Source organism: Bombus terrestris, chromosome 17, assembly GCF_910591885.1.
Source record: "Bombus terrestris chromosome 17, iyBomTerr1.2, whole genome shotgun sequence".
Classification (NCBI taxonomy): Eukaryota; Metazoa; Arthropoda; class Insecta; order Hymenoptera; family Apidae; genus Bombus; species Bombus terrestris.
The window spans coordinates 2,891,952-2,913,698 of record NC_063285.1 but is presented as its reverse complement, the minus strand read 5'-3'; the positions used below and the strand labels follow the sequence as shown (position 1 = coordinate 2,913,698).

At 40.0% G+C, this 21,747-nt stretch overlaps 1 protein-coding gene across 1 annotated transcript in view; it reads left to right on the top strand.

The window, feature by feature from the left end:
• LOC125386706 overlaps positions 1–7,051 on the top strand; it is a 56,548-nt gene extending 49,497 nt beyond the window's left edge. Inside the window, exon 4 of the mRNA XM_048413793.1 lies at positions 6,752–7,051. Coding sequence (XP_048269750.1) covers positions 6,752–6,861 — 110 coding nt within the window. The 3' untranslated portion in view covers positions 6,862–7,051. The remainder of the gene's footprint in view (positions 1–6,751) is intronic.
• Positions 7,052–21,747: the final 14,696 nt, after the last annotated feature.

Genomic DNA, 21,747 nt, shown 5'->3' with positions numbered 1-21,747 from the left:
TATTTAGCACACAACAGTTATACATATATCTTAGACCTCGAAATCCTACTCGCACGCACGCTTGTTGTCAACCAATTCTTCCAGATACTTCTAACGACTTACTATTGTCTTTTGTCCCAACTAAGGCCTGGACGCTCTTCGACGCTTACACACACATTCACATGTACAGTGTAAATGTATCATGTTCCTAACACGCCTCCTTACATTTATACTGTACACTTAATCGTATTTACATGCTTTGAGAAATTATGTAACAGAAACTTTAACACTTATTGCTCTATTTACATTTCTCTTAGTTTACATTCATCCATGACCTAAACCTTTCGAATTTCTCTCTACACAGTGCCTTCGTAAAAATATCCGCAGTATTTTCGTCTGTACTTACTTTAAGTATGTTTATCTTGTTCTCCTTTAAGCACTCGTGAACATAGTGATAATGAACTTTAATGTGTTTAGAATTTTTTGTAAAATTTCCATGCTTTGCTATACTTACCACTTCAGAGTTATCCTCATAAATTTGTACAGGGTTATCGTCTAAATTTACATTGATGATTTTCATAATTTCCCTAATAGACATTAATTCATTCGTCGCTTCCGGTAGAGCTACATACTCTGCATAGGTCGAGGCTTTTGTCACACACCTTTGTTTTTTAGACTTCCAACCGATTACATTTCCATACAATCTAATTACATATCCAGAGTCGATTTCCTATCTAAATGATCTCCTGCCCAATCAGCGTCCACATAACAATCTATCGTTTCACATTTTTCATTCCTTTTATAATCTAATCTTAAATCTCTAGTCCGGTACAAATATTTCAATATTCGCAAAGCATATTTAAAATGTATCTCATTACAATAATCTTGAAATCTACTCAAATAATTCACACTACAACTTATATCGGGTCTGGTATTTACACTAATATACAACAATGTGCCAATTAAATTTTTGTATCCAATATCCTCTCTATTTATCTCAGCTTTTTCAATTTCTAGCTTGGTCTCCATAGGTGTACAGTACAATTTGCCATTTTGTAACTTATATTTGTTTGCTAATGATTCAATGTATTTCTTTTGGCTTAATCTCATTTCATTTTTGAAATAATCATACTCTATATTTATTCCGAGATATTCTTTGACTTCACCTAAATCTTTCATTTCAAATCTATTAGTTAATAACTTCTTTACACTTTGTATCTTCCTTTTGTTTTTACTACAAATTAGCAAATCGTCTACATACATTAACAAATAAACAACATTTTCTCCCTCTCCACGTGTATATAGACACAACTCTATGTTATTCTTCTTAAAACCTAATCTCGTCACATACCTATCAAAACACTCATACCAGTCCCTTGGACTTTCTTTTAACTCTTAAAGCGCTTTCGATAGTTTACAAACTCTATTCGTTCCGTCCGTATATCCCTTTGGTTAATTTACATATATCTCCGAGGTTACTTCACCATTTAAAAAAGCAGTTTCTATATCCATTTGCTCAATAATTAATCCATTTTGACAACAATATGATAGCAATATCTTAAAAGTCTGATTACTCGCTACTGAGGAATATATGTCATCGGCTACGTTTCTTTGTTGGAATCCTCTTACCACTAATCTAGCCTTAGACCTGTCATCTGATTTTCTCGTATAAACCCATTTTACATTTAATACTTCTTTGCCTTTTATCCTTTCTACCAATTTTCAAGTTTTATTCTTATAAAGACATTCTATTTCCTTATCCATAGCTTGTTTCCAATCTTCGCTATTTTCACAACAAATCGCCTCCTCAAATGTACAAGGGATATCTACTCTACAATAATTTGCATGGATTTCACTAATGTTTTCTTTTTCTGGATACCTTACTGGATTTCTCTTATTACGTGTAGATCTCCTACGGATGTTTAAGCTTCCAGGACTGTTATCATTTTCATCTTCCCTACTTTCTAACTCTTCCTTATTCACGCTTACCAATAAATCATTATCCTCAATGTCATCGTTATCTTTATCGAATGAATTCTCCATAAAACCGACACATTTTGTGTCTGTTTCTATGACCTCTACACGTCTAGCTACTGTTATTTTCCCACCTAATAACACTCTGTAACCTACTTCACTATATCTTAACAAAATTCCCATGTCTGCCTTCTTATCCCATTTAGAAACTGAGGTGGTATGTCGTGATAGGTGCAGAAGGAATACTCCGATGTTCAACAAAAAGTTTATTACTTATAACAATCAACGAGTCAACAATTCATACGATTCACACTTAACGATTAACCATCGAGAGTTTATAATCGCGTGTCTCGGCTTGTGTTTGCGTCGCTATGATACTGAACCTTTCGCACTTCGCGGCTGGAGGCAGAATGACTCCTTGTTCGAAACCGAACGGATTCTTTTCTTAGTTGCCCTTCGATATCCCTACTACACACGCGTTTATTAGATGTACCGCGGCGGTTGCCGCGCGTGCATTCTTCCAAACATTCGGCGGAAGAACCATAGGAATATCGATGACACATTAGGCGCGTCGGCCTTACGCTTTGAAGATATAGCGCTTTGTGTCGCGAAGCCGTTGGAAAGTTCCGTGCTCGTGCGCCGCCACAAAACTCTTTTTTGTTCTGATCTTCTTACAAAAACTTTACTTCCATATAGATGTAGATTTTCAACACTTGGTTTTCTCCCGAAGAATATTTCAAAAGGTATCTTTCTCTCTATAGTATTTACCAGTATTCGATTTTTCAAGTATACCGCTGTACAAACTATTTTCGGCCAGTACCTTTTATATACTTTCGCTTCCGCTAACAAGCAACGTGCCATGTCTATCACTGTTCTATTATACCTTTCCGCTGTCCCGTTTAATTCATGTATGTAGGTTGGGCAATTATTTATTCTGATACCTTTATCTCTAGCAAATTTATAAATTCGATTATTTAAATGTTCTTCTCCATTATTGCATCTCAATATTTTTAACCTCTTGTTCGTTAAATTCTCGGCTTCATTTACAAGCTGTACGAAACAATCAAAGACCTCATCTTTTGATTTTATACAATAAATTCTAGCTATTTTACTATAATCATCGATAAATAAGATGAAATATTTCTCTTCATTGAATCCGGTAGTCTTAAAGGGACCGCACACGTCCGTATGAATAATTTCCATTATCTCCCTAGCCTTGGTTCGATTATTTTTGAATGGTAAATTATGCATTTTACTTTCTATGCACACCCTACATTTCAAAAATTCCTTTTCAAATTCATTCGGTATACCAGTCACTAGCTGCTCCTTACCCAAAATATTTAAATATTTAAAATTTACGTGTCCTAGCATCCTATCCTATGCCATCTTTCCTTTTTACTCATACGTTCGGCACTGTTTGCTAAGTGCTCCTTCCCTTTCAATATACTTTTCATTCTATATGTTCCATTTTCTTTAACCGCTACCGCTGTAAGTTTATTGTACTCTTCTATTACTTTTGCAATATTTCCTTTTGAAATAACCGTGTTCTTATCATCTGTTAACTTGCCTAAACTAATCAAGTTTGCGGACATTTCTTTCGCATAAAAAACATTATTCATATTTATTTTATTTTGCTTTCCAAATGCTTCAAAATAGCTTATAACATTCCCTACTTTTGTTGCCTTTATCGATCTATTATCGCCTAAATATATATTTACCGGTTCTTTAAGGTCGACAGATTTATCAAAATAATTGACATTATTAATTATGTGATCTGTACAACCGCTACCTAATAGCCACATTATTTCATTAGCACTTATCTCGTTCACCTCACTGCTGTGTGCTGCGTGCGCTGTTGCTATTGTCATGTCGATTCGAGATTACTTCACGTTCCGCAGGAGAGGCGAGAGACTCGTATTTCAATTATGATCGTTATTACAAAATTTATTAGCAACTGACAGAGTAACGATACAGAATGTTATAACAGAATAGAATAGAATGTCGAGTATTGACTTGGGAGGGTTTTTATATCAAGGGTTTGGTTCCTGTGGAGGGGTTATCGCTGGATGCCGATTACATTAGCATCCTATTACTGCTTAGTTATTGTTTCGATGGCTAAGGTATATGAGATATGATTATCCTATCGCTGTATTCCCGGGACCACCGTGACACTATCCATGTGCCTGTTTTTGAGTTACCATGCTCGCTCGTGCCGGTTGTTGATTGACGATGGAAATTTTCACATCCCCTGCTCGTATTGCCTTTGTTTCCTCTTCCTCTGCTGCGACCACGTGTTGACCCACGCCAAAAACTGTTACTGCTTCTCGCTTGGACGCCATTTTGACACTCTCTCGCAAAGTGTCCTACACTTCCACATCTGAAGCATCCTTCCTTTTTTGCAGAAAAGGCGTTGGATTGCATTTCTCCTCGATTGGACTTATTTTTCTTCTCCGCTATTTCAATTTTATTTTTTACATACGCTACCGTTTGATTTTCTTCTTTCAATGCATCTATTATATCCGTTATGTAGCTGTATTCTTCGGGTAACGTATTCAGCATATAATTTAATTTTTCCCTCTCACTCACTTGTGCACCCGCACATTTTAATTCGTTTATTAATTTTTCGAAATCGCTAAAGAACGATGCTGAATCACTGTAGTTGTCAAGTCTTATCTTTTCCAATCTCCTTCTGCATACGATCTGTAGTGCCGTCGTCTCTTTCAAGTACATTTCATTGAACTTTTTCACTATCTCATACGCCGTTTTTTCTTCTCTAATATATTCCAATTGTCTATTTGTGATGACACTGTAAATTATATTTATTGCCTTCAGATCCTTTTTGTCCCAGTCTTCACTGTCGGTTTCGGTCTTCACCCTAGTTGTGACAATCTCGCATTCTTTATACCTGAGAAACATCGTTATTCTTTGCTTCCACATACCGTAATCCTCACGATCGAATATAGGTATCATGATTTCCGATCATGATTCCGATAAATGATTCCTTATCTCTTACTCAAGCGTTCCTACGTGCTCGAAGTATATCTTTCCTCTTTGTAACCTTTGAAGGTTTCTTCCCTTACTGAAAACTCACTCGAACTAACTTTCAAGATTGAAAACCACGCACTAAATAACTTGCAAAACTATGAACCACGCTCTACTACCATGTAAAGATATAGGAGGAATTCGGAAATACAAATAAGTTCCTTTATTTAGCACACAACAGTTATACATATATCTTACACTCTAAAGACGTAATCCTACTGGCACGTACGCTTGTTGTCAACCGACTCTTCCAGATACTTCTAACGACTGACTATTGTCTTTTGTCCCAACTAAGGTCTGGACGCCCTCTGACGCTTACACACACATTCACATGTATAGTGTACATGTATCATGCTCTTAACAAGTACATCTTTCGCTCCCACTACCTCTCTGTAAGAATCTAACCAGTTAGCGTCCTGGCCAACTTTAACCAGGATCGCTTCGCTCTTTCCCCTTGCTACTATATCCCTTCTTTCATCCTTACCACTTTTATTTCTCAGTGCCTCCTCATCGGTCTTATCAGCTACACTCCTAATCCCTCTTCGCCTGTCGATCGCCGTCCATTCACCCTCGCTTTCGGCATTTTGTCTGTTCCTACCACATGCCTCAGCATATGATAGCTTCTCTTGCCTCGGATTTCTCCTATTAGTCGTTCTTCTTTCTTTCAACGGCGATATTCCTTTCCCTTTTGCCGACTGGCCGACCTTGGTTTGAACGGCTGCCGACAAGCCAGCGCAGTGTATTCACTCTTGTTCCTTAAGAGTCATCTGGGTGGGCACCATTCTCCTGTCACGACGTTCCCTTTTCATTTCGGCGTTGGTGTCGATCCAACGCCTCATATTCCTTATTTCCCTTGTATTATCAGCCTTCAAATTCTCCAGCGTCGGGTCACCCGACATTGGGCAGATCTACTTGTAGATAAGTAAGTTGAGTTACACTTGAATTGTGGACCAGTGAGTTCAGTTCGACTTGGACTTTGGAAAAAAGCACATTGGCTACCCCGTTGACCGTGGATTCGTTATTGGGCCTAAGATCATTGCCATTAGCATTTCGAATATATAATTACCGCGGTTACTTGTCAAATTCTGTAATAATCATATTTGTACTAGTAAATATCTTTTCTATTGCGTAACAACCATGTCTAATCCAAATGAAGATTCGTTACACGCCCCTAACCCTAATGATAACTCGACATGTATATAGGGAAAAATTGCTCAAAACGTTGATCTTGATGACATATTTCAAGGTCAGTGAAATCGATAAGTTCATCCACGTCGTAAATAATTACCAATAATCCTTGTATAGAAGATATATTAATATTATGTTATTACTACTAATATTTCTTCTTTGCAATTTGATATGGTAGGTACAAATATCACTGCATATCATTTATAGCTATACATGATAGGTATATATAAGAGAAAACAATAAACATGCAATTGATAAACTTTTACAAATTTATCAGAAAGCAAAGCTGCAACGAAAAAACATTATCTTTAATTTTAACTCTATTTTTATTTCAAATATAACTAGTATGCTTTCTTAAAAATCGTCAATTACATAAGATTATAAAAATCGGCAATTTCAAAAATTCATACAGTTGCCTACGTATGTATGTGCGCAATGAGCACGATCCTACCTGAATCAGATCAATTAGTACGCTTACTTACGTCATGCTTTACTTTACGATTTCATTGTATCTCATCCACTTGGTACGGATAGTAATAGTACGTATAATTTGAGCTTTTTGTTTCAGCTGAAAATCGAATTCGAGGCCTGATTCTTTTCGAATTACATGCAGCACACGCAGACCTTAGTAGGAGACATACAGAAATGGAGATTTTAGTGCCATTATTGGTAAGATGAAATATCAAATTTGACACATACTTAAATAATACTACATATTTAAATAATAATATATATGTCGATGATGAAAGGACACCGGAGCCTTCCCTTTAGAATTTTGGGAAAGTCCCTTAACACTTTAATCTAGATTCTACCATAGCCGTAATTAAGCAATTGTCGTCATTCAATCCGACTGTGTTTGTTCGGGATTTATGATAGTGAACTTGGGCTCGAGGCGATAACCAGTCGCCGAACGTAACCGCGGTCAAGGGATGAACGTTTTTACCTAACAAAGGTATGGAGTAATTCTATAGCTGTCCTTGAAAGAAATAGTTATAGCGGCACGCGACAGTAAACGCGTGTAAACGACAATTCTAACGGTTTCTGTCCTGTGGCTCGCCACACGCAGACCCTATTCTTCGGGTAAAATGATTACCAGATGTCGACGCATCTCTACAGTACATGTTCAGCTAGCCCGGCATCGGAGTGCGCCGGCTGTACGCCGGCGTGGTGCGATCGAGGCTCCTCTATGGAGCTCCAATCTGGGCAGAGGACCTGATAGCCAGCCGCCGCAGTCTTCTGAAGGTCAGGAGGTTGCAGAGGACGGCGGCCATCAGGGTAGTGAGGGGCTTCCACACCATTTTTGCGGCAGCAGCGGCGGTGCTCGCCGGGTTCCCCCCTTTCGAACTGCAGGCACTGAGGTATCGCGAGATTTACCTTCACACTCGGGGTCTGTCGGACGAGGTCGATCCGGTGGGCGCCGACGTTGAGGGTCGGGCTCGACGGGCCCTGCTCGACAGATGGCGTGCTAGGCTCGGCATGAGAACAGGCGCGCCGGGGCTAAGGGTCCTCGAGGCCGTCCTTCCAAACTGGGACGTTTGGTTGGACGGGGCCGGGGCCGGGGCCCCCTGACTTATAGGGTGACGCAGGTACTCGGGTGTCCGTGCGGATTTCCTCCACGTCAAAAAAAAAGTTATCGCTTCTTTCAACCTCATTGAAGTGCTTTATTATTGTAATCATATCGAAATATTATATCCATACTTGTCATTTCATTCTCAAGTTTTAAGATAATGTGAAAATTTTGAGACAACATTCTGAAAATCTGTATCTATGATGTTATCTTGCATACTGTCTGTTGCGAATTATCAACTAAAGAGCGACCGGCCAAGCCCAACCGATTGGTCGATATCGCGTACCTTGAATGACTTAATACTCAAGGTGGAGGAGGTTTAATAGATCGATTGTTAGTGTATAAAAGTAAAAGTAATGTTGTTGCATAAAAGTAAAGTTTGATCTTTTGAACACAGCAGTTGTAAGATCTTGTTGAGAGTGAAGTATTTCACCCGCACGGTACGACGCTCTGTTGGTGATTGTCCTAGTATGTCGCTGATTTCCCCCATCAGCCGTTGGGTCTCGTCCATGCATCGTGCCTTCCCGACCGGGGGTTTTCCCTGGGGTTTCTCCCTGACCTCTGAATCATCAGATTTACAGCTCGAGGAGGATAGGTAATTCGAAATTTCTCAAAAAACGGATAGGTGCTATCCAAGGCATAAACGAACGGCCACTCGAAATCCCGAACTCCGTTTCAAAGATCATATAATGTTTTCGAAAACCTTGATCTTGTAACCCCAAACTCTTTTGCCCTGATGTCACCTTAGGCGACCACTTCTAAACATTCTCCAGACAGCCGATACTTGAACATTACACATGGCGACCTTGGCGACAATGTATATTGCCGGAGTGCCTGAGGGTTCATCTGTGTCCTAACGGTCCTTCCACCGAATGTTCTGGAAGCGTGGCAGCGGTCGCGTGCGCCTGCAGGGTGGTGGGGATGATGAAGGATGAAAAACAAAAGAAGAAACAGATGTCACCGAAAGTAAAAAATATTGTAAGAGCCTCAGTCTCGAACGGGCACGGCTAGAGTTCAGAAGTGTATAAACGAGGAAAAAATAAAGTTTTCTTCTCTCCTTTAAATTTCTTTCTCATTTTACGTGACATTTTGGCGATCCTGCCAGGATACATCAACGTTGGATAAAACAAGATTACGGTTTTGGCCTACGGGACATCCGACCAAAGGTGTATCAAGCAACCTGGACTACGAAAAACGGTTTTATTAGTAAGTAGAACCATTTCCTCTACAAGGATCGATCGATTGCATTCGATAACGTCAGACTCCGACGATCTATTACTCTGAAATGGACAAAAGGGACGATAAGAAAGTTACACCTGTCGCTTCGACTAGCGGTGATCCAAACCTGCGGGCAATTTTGGATATGATGCAGCGCCAGCACGAAGAACATAAGGCAGTTATAAATGATTTGTATAAACTAATCCGCGATGAAAGCACTCAACGGATCAAGGAAATGGAATTAATAGGGAAGACTGTGGCCGAACTCAAGCTAGGAGTACAATCCTCTGTAGATACGTCTGAGATCAACTCAATTATGACAGACGATACTAGTTCTGCCAGCAGAAGCACTACTCGGGACACCCGTATAGTGAAATCTCCGGAAGAACGCGTTCGGATCAAAGAAACTCCAGAAACCTCCGACCCAGCGAACTCCGAGGATGAGGAAGAAGAATCAGCCTCGTACGAACGACATATGTTCGACGCGAAAACCAGCATCGAGTTCATCCCAGTCCTCAACGGTCAAGATGACATTGGAGTGGAGGGATTCATCAAGCAGGTAAGCGAAGCTAGATCGGAATGTAAGGAAAAGCGTGCTTTATTGAAATTAATTCTAACCAAACGCATTGTCGGCGAAGCCGAAAGAGGCATTAGACATTCGGTTATCGAGACGTACGGCGCCTTATTCGAAAATCTGAGGAAGTTCGTATCGATTAGCGTAACTTCAAACGGTGCGCGCGATAAATTACAAAGAACTCGGCAAAGTTTCAACGAATCAGTACACGGATACGTCAAAAGATTTCGACAAGGTCTTAATGAACTTATATACGCATTGCAACACGAAATTCGCGATCCTATTCGACGAGCAGTCGCGATAGACCTAGAGAACGAACGCGCAACCAAAACGTTCATACTAAATTTAAAACCTGAGATAGAAATCAGAACATCAAGCATGAAACCGCGCACCTTACAAGAAGCACAAGATGCCGCGTTCGAAGCAGAACTATTAATCGGAGAAATTGAGCGAAACCGCGGAAATCAGTGCAGGCAGCAAATAAGAGCTCACTCATTCGCCCGAGGGAATGCATCGTCACAACGCAAACCCCCACTTAGGAGCGGTCCGATGACTACGCTCAATCGCCTGCCGACAAGCACTCAAATAAACAACGGAGGAAGAATGAAGTGTTTTAAGTGCAACCAAATAGGACATACCGCAAATTACTGCCGAAATTTTCAACCGGCCAGCCAGCGAAATCTTCCGCCACCGCGCAGCTACAATATAAACATGGAGAATGCGGGACGAGAAGAGGAAACAGCGCTACCAGAACCTCGAGAGACGTCGTACGAGTACACGCAACAACAGGAAAACTTCTATCCATTGGAGTTCGATCGGGAACAGAAATCAAACGATATTTAATCGATACCGGTGCAGGAATAAATTTAGTTAAAAGATCAAGTGCCATATTTAAACCTAAAAAGACAGTAGCTAAAACATTTTACATGGGCAATGACAAATACCAAACTGACGAAACAGTAGACTTTCAATTCTTTAACATCATGAACACATTTCACGTTGTGCCAGACGATTTTCCTTTAATAGAAGACGGAATAATTGGTTTACCTATGCTCTCTAACTACTCATATCGAATTAAAAACGAATCAATACAATTAAACGGGAACGAAATATTTTTCCAGGCGCCGAAAACCATTCTCCCAGGGCAAACCAAAATCGAAACAATTTATCTGGATAAAGTTCCGACGAGAGTATGTTTCTGCAATACTGGTGAGCAACCAACTATAATCACTAATGATCTTTCTTATGAACACGATCTCGATAAAATTGCTAAAATGAAACAAATAATTAGACTAGACCATATTGAAGACAAACTTCGTATTCCTATCGAAAAGATCCTCCTACATTACATAGACGTGTTTGACCTAGAATCCGATACCCTACCTTGTACTAACCTAACAAAACACACTATTACCCTACGCGAAAACAAAATCGTCAATACCAAATCGTACCGACCTCCCGAAGCCCATAAAGCAGAAATTGAAAAACAAATGAAAAAAATGTTAGATAAAAATATCATTGAAGAATCAGATTCTCCTTACAACAGTCCAGTATGGGTAGTACCCAAGAAATCAGACGCAGCAGGCAAACAGAAATGGCGTATAGTTATCGACTTTCGAAAATTAAATGAACTTACCGATCAAGACGCCTACCCACTACCGACAATCGACGACATTCTATCACAATTAGGCAACGCCAAATTCTTCTCTGCTCTAGATTTATCTTCGGGATTCCATCAAATACCTATGGACCCCGACTCAAAGAAATATACAGCCTTTAGCACACCTCAGGGACACTTTCACTATAATCGCATGCCATTCGGTTTAAAAAACGCCCCAGCCACCTTCCAACGCATGATGGATACCGCGTTACGAGGATTATTGAACAAATATTGCTTTGTATACCTTGACGACATAATAATATTCGGTAGTACAATTCAACAACACAATGAAAACCTTGCTATAGTATTGCAAAGATTAAAAGAGTTAGGACTAAAAATCCAACTCGATAAATGCGAGTTTCTAAAACCTGAATTAGAATACTTAGGACATGTCATAACACACGAGGGCATAAAGCCAAATCCTAAAAAGATCTCCGCAGTTAAAGACATTAAGATTCCCAAAACACCAACAGACGTAAATTCATTTCTCGGATTAGCTGGATACTACAGAAAATTCATTAAAAACTTTTCCAAACTCGCCAAACCATTAACAGATCTCACAAAGAAAGACAATCCTTTTAGATGGACAGAAACGCAACAGACAAGCTTTGACACACTAAAAGAAAAGCTATGCTCAGCCCCAGTTTTAGCATACCCAGACTACACGAAAACATTCACACTCACCACAGACGCTTCCAATGAAGGAATAGGCGCAATCTTATCACAAGACGGACATCCTTGTTGTTACATATCACGGACACTCAACCCCCCAGAGAAAAATTATTCTACCACAGAAAAGGAATTATTAGTTATCGTATGGGCAGTTAAGAGACTCAGGCAATACCTGTTAGGAAGACGATTCGTTATTCGAACCGATCACCAAGCACTCACTTGGCTCAAAAATTGCAAAGACCCTTCCTCGCGTTTGATTAGATGGAGACTTAAACTCGAAGAATACGAGTACGATATTCAGTATTGCAAAGGTAAAGAGAACACAGCAGCTGACGCACTTTCCAGAAAAATTTACCAAATTACCGACAAATCAGTCCCAGACACACCTGCAAACTCCGAAAATATTGTAGAACACTTTAACGCATGGTCAGAAGACGCGACACCCCCGAGACGACTTAAAATCACGCCAAACGATCACACCTTCTATCAATTAAATAGAGAAACATTAGGTCCATTCGACAAAGATACTTGGATTCGAAAAATTTTTGAACTAACCAAGAAACACAAGAAAATTGGGATAGGAGACAATAGTTTTACCGAAACCGAAAAAGCTAGGATCAAAGTAACACTCATGTTTATTAATGACCAAATTGAAGAAATAACTTTTGCATACGAACCAATACAAACCATAACTGACGAACAAGCTCTAGACATTATACGCGAAAACCATAACGACATTAGTGGACACTTGGGTATTCAAAAGACATATAGTAAAATCAAAGACCAATTCAAAATCCCACGCCTCATGGAAAGGATAGAAGATTTTATAAAAAATTGCGAAGCTTGTCAACGACAAAAGCTAGTTAGAATCAGACCCAAGGAACAACCCGTAATTCCTCAGACACCAGTAGAACCAAACGAAAAGATAGCCATAGATCTAATTGGTCCGATGCCCAAAACCACACGTGGAAATCAATACATTCTTTCGATTCACGATGACCTAACGAAATATCTCGTTTTAGTACCACTGAAAACACAACGAACCGAATCGATTATCGATGCACTACTACACCACTACATTTACATCTTCTCAGCACCCAAAACGATACTAACAGACCAGGGACAAAACTTTATTAGCGAACTAATGGAAAAATTCGAGGAAGCATTTAAAATCAAACATATAAAGACCACTAGTTTTCATCCTCAATCTAACGGATCCTTAGAACGAACACACGCCACAGTAAAAGACATGATTCGCACGAGCCTACACGATTCTAATAAAGAATGAGATCAGGTATTAGACTTTATTTGCCTAGGGTATAATACCGCGATACACGATGCAACTGGATTTTCACCCTTCGAACTAACATTTGGAAGAAAAGCCAACCTCCCGTCTTCCGTATCCCGAACTTTCAATTACACCTACGAAGAAATGTTTGCACTATGGCAAAAACAATTGCAAAAATATAGAATGATAGCGAAGAACACTCTTGAACAAAGTAGAAAGAGGTACATGAGAGATCAGACAAGGAAAATCATTAGAACTCAAACCTTATTTAAGGAAGGAGATCGTATACTCCTTCACAACGATCATAAGTCGGATAAATTGGACGACGAATGGTTAGGACCCTACGTTATTAAATCAGTCAAGACACCGTATTATGAGATTCTCATTAGAGATCGAGTTAAGAAAATCCACGGTAACAGAATAAAACCTTATTTTTCAGGACGATCACCCTTGCCGTCGGCTTTACCACCCTTAACGGATTAACAATAACCCCTATTGACAATAATGGTATATTTCATGAGAAAATATCCAAAGCATATCTTTATAGCGAATACATAAATGTTATTATAGGAGTAGATATTAGTGCTGTATTGGAACAAGTAAGATATATTGAAAAGGGAGTAACCGAAGTTAGGAATCATTGCGAGACACGAAAGGACTGTAACATATTACCAGAAATACGCTCTTTACAAGCAAAATTAAATAACGTCAGAACACTTAGCATCGAATTACGATCCTTAGCTCACATTCATCTCAGAAGTAGACGAGGACTAGTAGACGCTATCGGATCTATTAGTAAAACTCTTTTTGGAACCCTAGCCGCGAACGATCTAGATATAATCAACAAAAATATAGACAAACTCTTTGAAGAAGGTAACAGCCTAAAAACCATAGTAGCCAACCAGACAGCTTTGATTAAACGAATTTTAAATAACGACGTCATCCAGCGACTGAAACAAGTAGACACAGGTGTAACAAACGAACTTAAAACGCTTAACAAAAACGAGATCACCTTAATAAAAGTCATAGCTCTAGAAAGCTCACTCTCTGACTTACATTTCCAAATCGACGAAATATTCAATTAGGAAAACAAGGAATAATAAGCCCACAGATTATTGATCCCGGAACTTTTATTAACAATTACGCCCAAGTACTAGGTAGCAAAACAGTAGGAAACGCTTTTATACCAAAGGAAGAGATTTCCAAAATATTTTAGATATCTCAGAACTCACATTGTTTACTCGACGAAACAAAGTTTTCTTTGTAATTTCTGTACCAACAGTTATGGACATGGAATGGGATATAGAGCAAATATATCCCATACCATCTCTCACGAACAAAGTGTTTTTAGCACCTTTAGTAGTTCATCCGATATTTTTAACGTCAGGACTAAATTACATCAATGTCGATCAAAACTACTTGGATAAGCAATGCCGTTCTATATCTGACTTTTACATTTGCAAACAAACTCAGCCGATTCATGACCGTCGAGTGAAGCACGATTGTAACTCTGAAATCTTAAGCGCAGAAAACACTGTCAAATTCTGTAAGGTAGTAGTTTATAACATTGAAGATATAACTTTTATCCCATTAAACGCTGAGAATCATTTTATAGCTATACCAGAAAAACCAATAGATCTGAGCATTTTCGAAGAAAAGACACATCGAATTGTTAGACTAGAGAAACCATCTTTGTTACAAACTAATAAAACCGTAGACATATTGTACAAGAATAACCATATGAGAATCAGTGGTAGTAGCAAGGAAATTTCTTACGAGATTAAAATCAAAACAGTCAATGTAGCTAATGATTCAGACTGGATTATTTTACTAAATAAACTAGAGAAAACTCCAAAACTTATTAACGATAATTACGGATACAAAAACACTCTGGATGGAATCGAAGATCAAACGAATCAACTAACTTTTGCTCATAGAATCGATCAAGTTGGATCACGGGGAATATCTATATTACAAATTATAGGATATTTATCCATTGCTCTCATATGCTTATACTTTCTCAACAAAATAGGAATGCCGAAATTGTGTTTTCATTTATTCTGTTGTAAAATCAAGCGAAACACGACAAATAACAATCCACCAACCAGCGCTCCGATGCCAATCAACCCGGCACCTATCAACATATTCACCCCGATTCTACCTGTGCCCAGCACCAGCAACGATTCACAAGTAACCTTCGACCTGGAAACACCCAAGGCAAAATTTCACCCATCTATCTTAAAGAGGAAAAGGAACTTCGAGGACTAAGTTCATTCTAAGGAGGGGGGAGTGTAACCCCAAACTCTTTTGCCCTGACGTCACCTTAGGCGACCACTTCTAAACATTCTCCAGACAGCCGATACTTGAACATTACACATGGCGACCTTGGCGACAATGTATATTGCCGGAGTGCCTGAGGGTTCATCTGTGTCCTAACGGTCCTTCCACCGAATGTTCTGGAAGCGTGGCAGCGGTCGCGTGCGCCTGCAGGGTGGTGGGGATGATGAAGGATGAAAAACAAAAGAAGAAACAGATGTCACCGAAAGTAAAAAATATTGTAAGAGCCTCAGTCTCGAACGGGCACGGCTAGAGTTCAGAAGTGTATAAACGAGGAAAAAAATAAAGCATTCTTCTCTCCTTTAAATTTCTTTCTCATTTTAGACAAGACAAAAGACAAGAGCAGTCGTTAGAAGTATCTGGAAGAGTCGGTTGACAACAAGCGTGCGTGCGAGTAGGATTTTGAGGTCTTAAGAGTATAAGATATATGTATAACAGTTGTGTGCTAAATAAAGGGAATTATTTGTATTTCCGAATCCATTCTATATCTTTTCAATTTTGAACTGAAATTGTTGCTTCTTTATTTATTATTAAACTTTATTAACAAATCAAGTGTAGTTTTCCGTATGCACTCATTCCAATCACTTCTATTCTCGTAATAGAAATAGGGGATCAATCAGTTCGTGGCGTCAATTGTTTAATCGTAACGACAATTTACAACTCTCGTTGACGCGTCATCTCGCGATCGCGTCTCTCCACGAACGGTTGAAACAGTGGATTTTTTTATGAGGATTGCCATTCCTCCTCCTTGGCTAGCGTTCGGCCTGTCGCGTCTTAACATAGAATAGTTTCTGATGTGTACTTTGTGTCTTTTGTTCAATGTTGCTTCTGAGATAAGTACGATGTCGGGGGTTTCTTTATTTATTAGGGTTAGCATACTGTATCTTTTTTGGTTTTAGTTTGAAATTAGAGAGTTGGCATTTATTGCAATTATTTTCAGATGTTTTAAGTTAAACCGATGTTTTTTGCTGTAATTGTTGGTTTAATGGATTTTGGTTATTCGTCATCTATACTATGGATAGTGTTAAAGATGGCGTCGATTCGTTCTTCGTGCGTTGATAACGATCTTTTCATTTCATTTAATTGTATTTGTTGTTCGTTTAATGTTTTGAGTATACTTTTTTTAAAGTCTTCGATGACGTTTATGATGTTTAGTTGAGTGGTGTTATCGGTTGAGGTTAAGTTTTGGTTTGAGCACGGAGCTGAGTTTGTTGTTTGTGGTGGATTTTCGATCGCCTGATGTAGGTTGGTTTTTTATTTATTTCTTTATATTCACAATTTGTCTAACCTGGAAATTTGGTAGAATTTTTTAATAGTTATATTAACATGTTGGTGGCTACCCCCAGCGGGGTACCATCCTCGCGTTTGCTAGGTTATATCCTTCGTGAGATCTGTTGGGAGATTCGTTTTTAGCCTTCTCTCCATATTCAAAGTGCTGATCGTTTCCGCAGTTAGTCAGTTTGGCGCGATATATCTAGGCGAGATATTTTTTGTTATGAAGAAGTCAAGTAAATCAGGAATTTTGTTAGTGTCAGTGGGCCAATATGTGGGTTCATATGTGATGAGGTAGTTGAGATTGTTGGTGGTTATGCTATGCAGGAGGTTTTTGCCTCTTGATGTGACAAGTCTGCTGCCCCATTGGGTATGTTTGGCGTTATAGTCTCCTCCACCAAAGAATCTATTGCCTAGGGCATCAAAGAGGCTGTCGAAGTTCTCTTTAGCAATCGAATGTCTGGGAGGGCAGTATACTGCTGAGGTGGTGATTGTACCATGGCGGTCTTCTATTGCTACGCTTGTGGCTTAAAGGTAGTCTTTCTGGAATGATGGAAGATCGTAATGCTTAATGCTGGATTTGATGATGATTCCGGTACCGCCGTGTGCCTTTCCACTGGGGTGTTGGGTGTGGTAGAAGTTGTAGCCGTGTATTTTGAGGTAGTTTTTGTCGGTGAAGTGGGTTTCAGATATGAGCATTACGTCGATTTGCTGTTGCTTTAAGAATAGTTCTAGTAGAAATTTGTGCTGAGCTAGACCGTTGGCGTTCCACAGAGCTATTCGCATTGGTTTTATTTTGCTTCTGTGCGTATAAATTTGTCCATGAAGAGTGTGAGTAGTGACAGCAAGTTGTAAATTTACTCAGATTGCTTCTCGATAAGTTTTTCGAGTCTGGTGAAGTTGTCTGTGTTTTGTGAGATGGGAACACTATTTTCTGAGTGTTTACTGTGGGTTTTCGAGTTGTTTATGTTTCCTTGTGTTGCCTGAGCATAGGATATTGATGGTGTGGTGAGTTTTGGGGGTCTTGGTTCTTGTATGGTTATCTCCTTGGGTCTCAGCTTTGGATACTTAGTATTATGTAGAGTTTATAGGCTGAGCATCCTTTGTAGTTCGCAGGATGCTCTCCCTGACAGTGGATGCACTTCGCGGGGGTTTCTGGGGATTTAGCGCATTGGTCAGTGGGGTGACTACCTGCTAATTTTACGCACCGGAAATTATGATTGCAGTATTTCTGCGTGTGGCCGTGCATTTGGCACTTTTTGCATTGTACTATCTCTTTCTTTGCAAGAGGTGGTTCCAACTTAACTATGGAGTTCATCAGCCGGTTGACGTTGTAGATTTCTTTGTTATTTTCTTTTTGTTTTATATCTATGAAAAATAGCGATAGTGGATTTTTTGTGACTCTATGTCTTATGTTGCTGATGTTGGTTACCTCATGGCCAAGCTTTTGAAGTTCGAACTTTAGATCGTCTAGGTCGACTGAGTGGTGGATATTGCGTAGCACTAATCGAAATGGTCTTTCTTGCTTGAGTTGGTATGTGTGGAAGTTGGCATTCAGAGTTTTTAACAGCTTCGTTAATTTTCTGTATGCGTCTGGGTTGGCCGGCAGGACTTTTACGCTGTTGTTGCTGATTTTCAATTTATATTCGTTCTTGTCGATTGCTTTTTGGATTGTCTTTGTCATTGATTGAATGTCAATGACATCATCGATGAAGATTGGCGGTGGAGGGGTTTTTTTGTGTAGGTTGTGTATTTACTTCTGTGGTTGTATCCATAGCGACTTCAGCCTCCAGTATCGCGAACCTGTTGTGGGTGGTCACTTGGCTGGCTGGCGGGTTGGTTTGCCTTTTGTTGACATTGGTCCTGCTAGCTTCGAGTTTGCGTTTTTTCGCAAGAGGATCGTTTGCAAAGAGAGGTGTATTGCCCCTTTGTCACGGGGAAGGAAAAGCGGCGTTGTTGTAACTAAGCTCCGTAGAATCGGTTTGGTATGATTGGGCCATCGTCGATCTAGCTAATTCAATATGAATAACTAGTCGTGAGGCTAGAACTTGTATCCGTTTATGTTCAGGTAGTTTTTGTCGGTGAAGTGGGTTTCCGATACGAGCATTACGTCGATTTGCTGGTGTTTTAGGAAGAGTTCTAGTTCAAATTTGTGTTGCGCTAGACCGTTGGCATTCCACAGAGCTATGCGTCTTGGTTTTATTTTGCGTCGGGGCGTATTAATTTATCCATGATGAGTGTTAGTAGCGATAGCAAATTATTTATTTGCTCTGATTGTTTCTCTATTAGATTTTCAAGCCTGGAGACGTTGTCTGTGTTAGGTGAGTTGGGGGTACTACTTTGAGGAAGGTCCCTGTGGCTATTTGGTATATTTTGAGTGCCTTGTACCGCTTGGGCATAGGAGGTTGAGGGAATGGTGAATTTGGTAGGACTGGGTGTTTGATTGGTTGAGGGGATTGGAGTAATAGTGAATTTCGGCGGGCTGGGTGTTTGGTAGGTTACCTCTTTTGCTCTGGGGTACTTGTTTGAGTACAGTGTTTTGTAGGCTGAGCAGCCTTTGTAGTTGGCAGGATGGTCACCTTGACAGTGGATGCACTTCGCTGGGGTTTCCGGTGATTTCCTGCACTGGTCGGTGGGGTGTGTACCTGCACATTTGACGCAGCGGAAGGTATGGTTGCAGTATTTCTGCGTGTGCCCGTATCTTTGGCACCTTTTGCATTGCACTATCTCCTTTTTGGTTTGCGGTGGTTCGAGTTTTACGATGGCGTTCATTAGGCGGCTGATGTTGTAGATTTCCTTGTTGTTGGGTTTCTGTTTTAAATCCATGAAAGATAGGGATAGCGGGTCTTTTGTGACTCTATGCCTTATGTTGCTGATATTGGTGACTTCGTGGCCGAGTTTCGATAGTTCTATTTTTAGTTCGTCGATGTCTGCGGAGTGGTGGATGTTTCGTTGCACCACCCGAAAAGGTCTTTCTTCTTTGAGTTGGTAGGTGTGGAAATTGGCGTTCAGGGCCCTAAGTGTCTTGGTGAGCTTCCTGTAGGCTTCTGGATTCGTCGGCAGGATTTTTACCTGGTTGTTGGTTATCTTCAGGTTGTAGTCCTCCTTGGAGATATCTCTCTCTAAGGACTTGGTCATTGTCTGGATGTCGATGACATCATTAATAAATATTGGTGGGGGAGGAGGGCTTCTCTGTGCGTGGTGGTTAGGTGGCGAGCCTGCGGTTTCCATGGCGTCGTTTGTGGATTCCAAAATTGCGAACCTGTTGTGGGTGTTAATTTGCGTTGATGGCTGTTCGTTCGAGTTTGTGTCTGATGGTTCGGTTTTGCGTTTTTTCGCCTTATTTGCGTCGTTGGCACGGGGGGATCTGCTGAATTTCTGCCACGGGGGGAGTAGCGCGGGGTAGTAATGGGTTTGCACAGGCGAGCCTGGTCGTGATTGTTGGGCCATCATCGAGCTAGCTATTTCAATATGAATAACTAGTCATGAGGCTATGCGGCAGGGATCGGGTTGGGGTTAGGTGCGTAGGCTTTTCTTCTCTCTGGCAGATAGGAAACACTTGGGAAGATAGGAGCACGTTGTGTTCACTTTCGACGGTTGGGTGACCCGTGTTACTTTCGAACTTCACTGGGCACTAGAGACACGTCTGCACGCTTCGGCACTCGACAGCGAACTCCTTAACGAAAAGTGTGAACAACGAATCCGCGTTCGTCATGCAAAAGGCACACCCACACCGAACTTTCTTCCGCCTGAACGCAAGAGCGACCAAGGAGTCAAAATTCTAACGCCTAACGTCTAACCTGAACAGAACGCCAACGGAGCGTAATTCAAGTCGGTCCGCGACATTGCCAAACATTCGCTTATTCTATTTAGTATCATACCGTGCTACGTCCACTAAGAGACTGAATTCAATTGTAAGAGCCTTGCTCTATATTGTACACATCTATATTATTTGCGTGCGATAAAGTTGTTAATTGTTTATATCTATTCAATCGTGTAGACTAACTGTTGGAAATATACATTATTATAACTCCGTGACTCCCAGTGTTATACCGCAACAACTACCCCGATTATCCTAACCGAAATACGGGAATCGAACTATTCGTGGTGTCGATTATTCTAATCGTAACGGGAATATACGACTGCCGTTGACGCGTATTCTAACGACCGCGTCTCCCCGCGATAGCTCGAATCTACAAAGGCAACACAAAGTAATTTTGCTTCATGATAATGCACCATCACATACAGCAAAACCGGTCAAGGAAACGATTGATGCGTTCAGTTGGGAAATACTTTCGCACGCGGCTTACTCACCAGACTTGGCTCCGTCCGATTACTATTTATTTGCATCGATGGGACACGCACTTTCTGACCAGCACTTCATTTCTTACAAAGATGTACGAAAATGGCTCGATGACTGGTTTGCCTCAAAATAGCGACAGTTTTTTTTGGCGTGGCATCCACCAATTGCCAGACAGGTGGGAAAAATGTATAGCTAGCGATGGGCAATACTTCGAATAAAATATTTTTAATCATTTTCATACAATAAACGTGTATTTTCTATACAAAAATTCCGGTTTCATATTTACATACCTGGTAGGTGCGAAAATAATAGACCCCCTCCTCATTGAACTGCTAAACAACACAGCAGGGAAAGAAAACTACACCATTAAACAAACAAAAATAAATCAGGTGAAAGTGCAAACCAACACCCTAGACACATTCAGAAAAGTGACAAGATCACTAAAGGATAAAAAGAAAATAATTTTTGCGAACCCTATATCAACAATAAAATATAAAAACTACAACGAGACAAAACCTACATACTATCCAAATTAAACAATATAAAATACAACTATTCTTACGACAAAAGAGAAGATTTAGAATTTCTAAAGTACCTACTATACAAAATAAAATCGCAAACGAAACAAGAATTTACAAACTCTATAAATCAATACTGGATAAACAAAATGAAA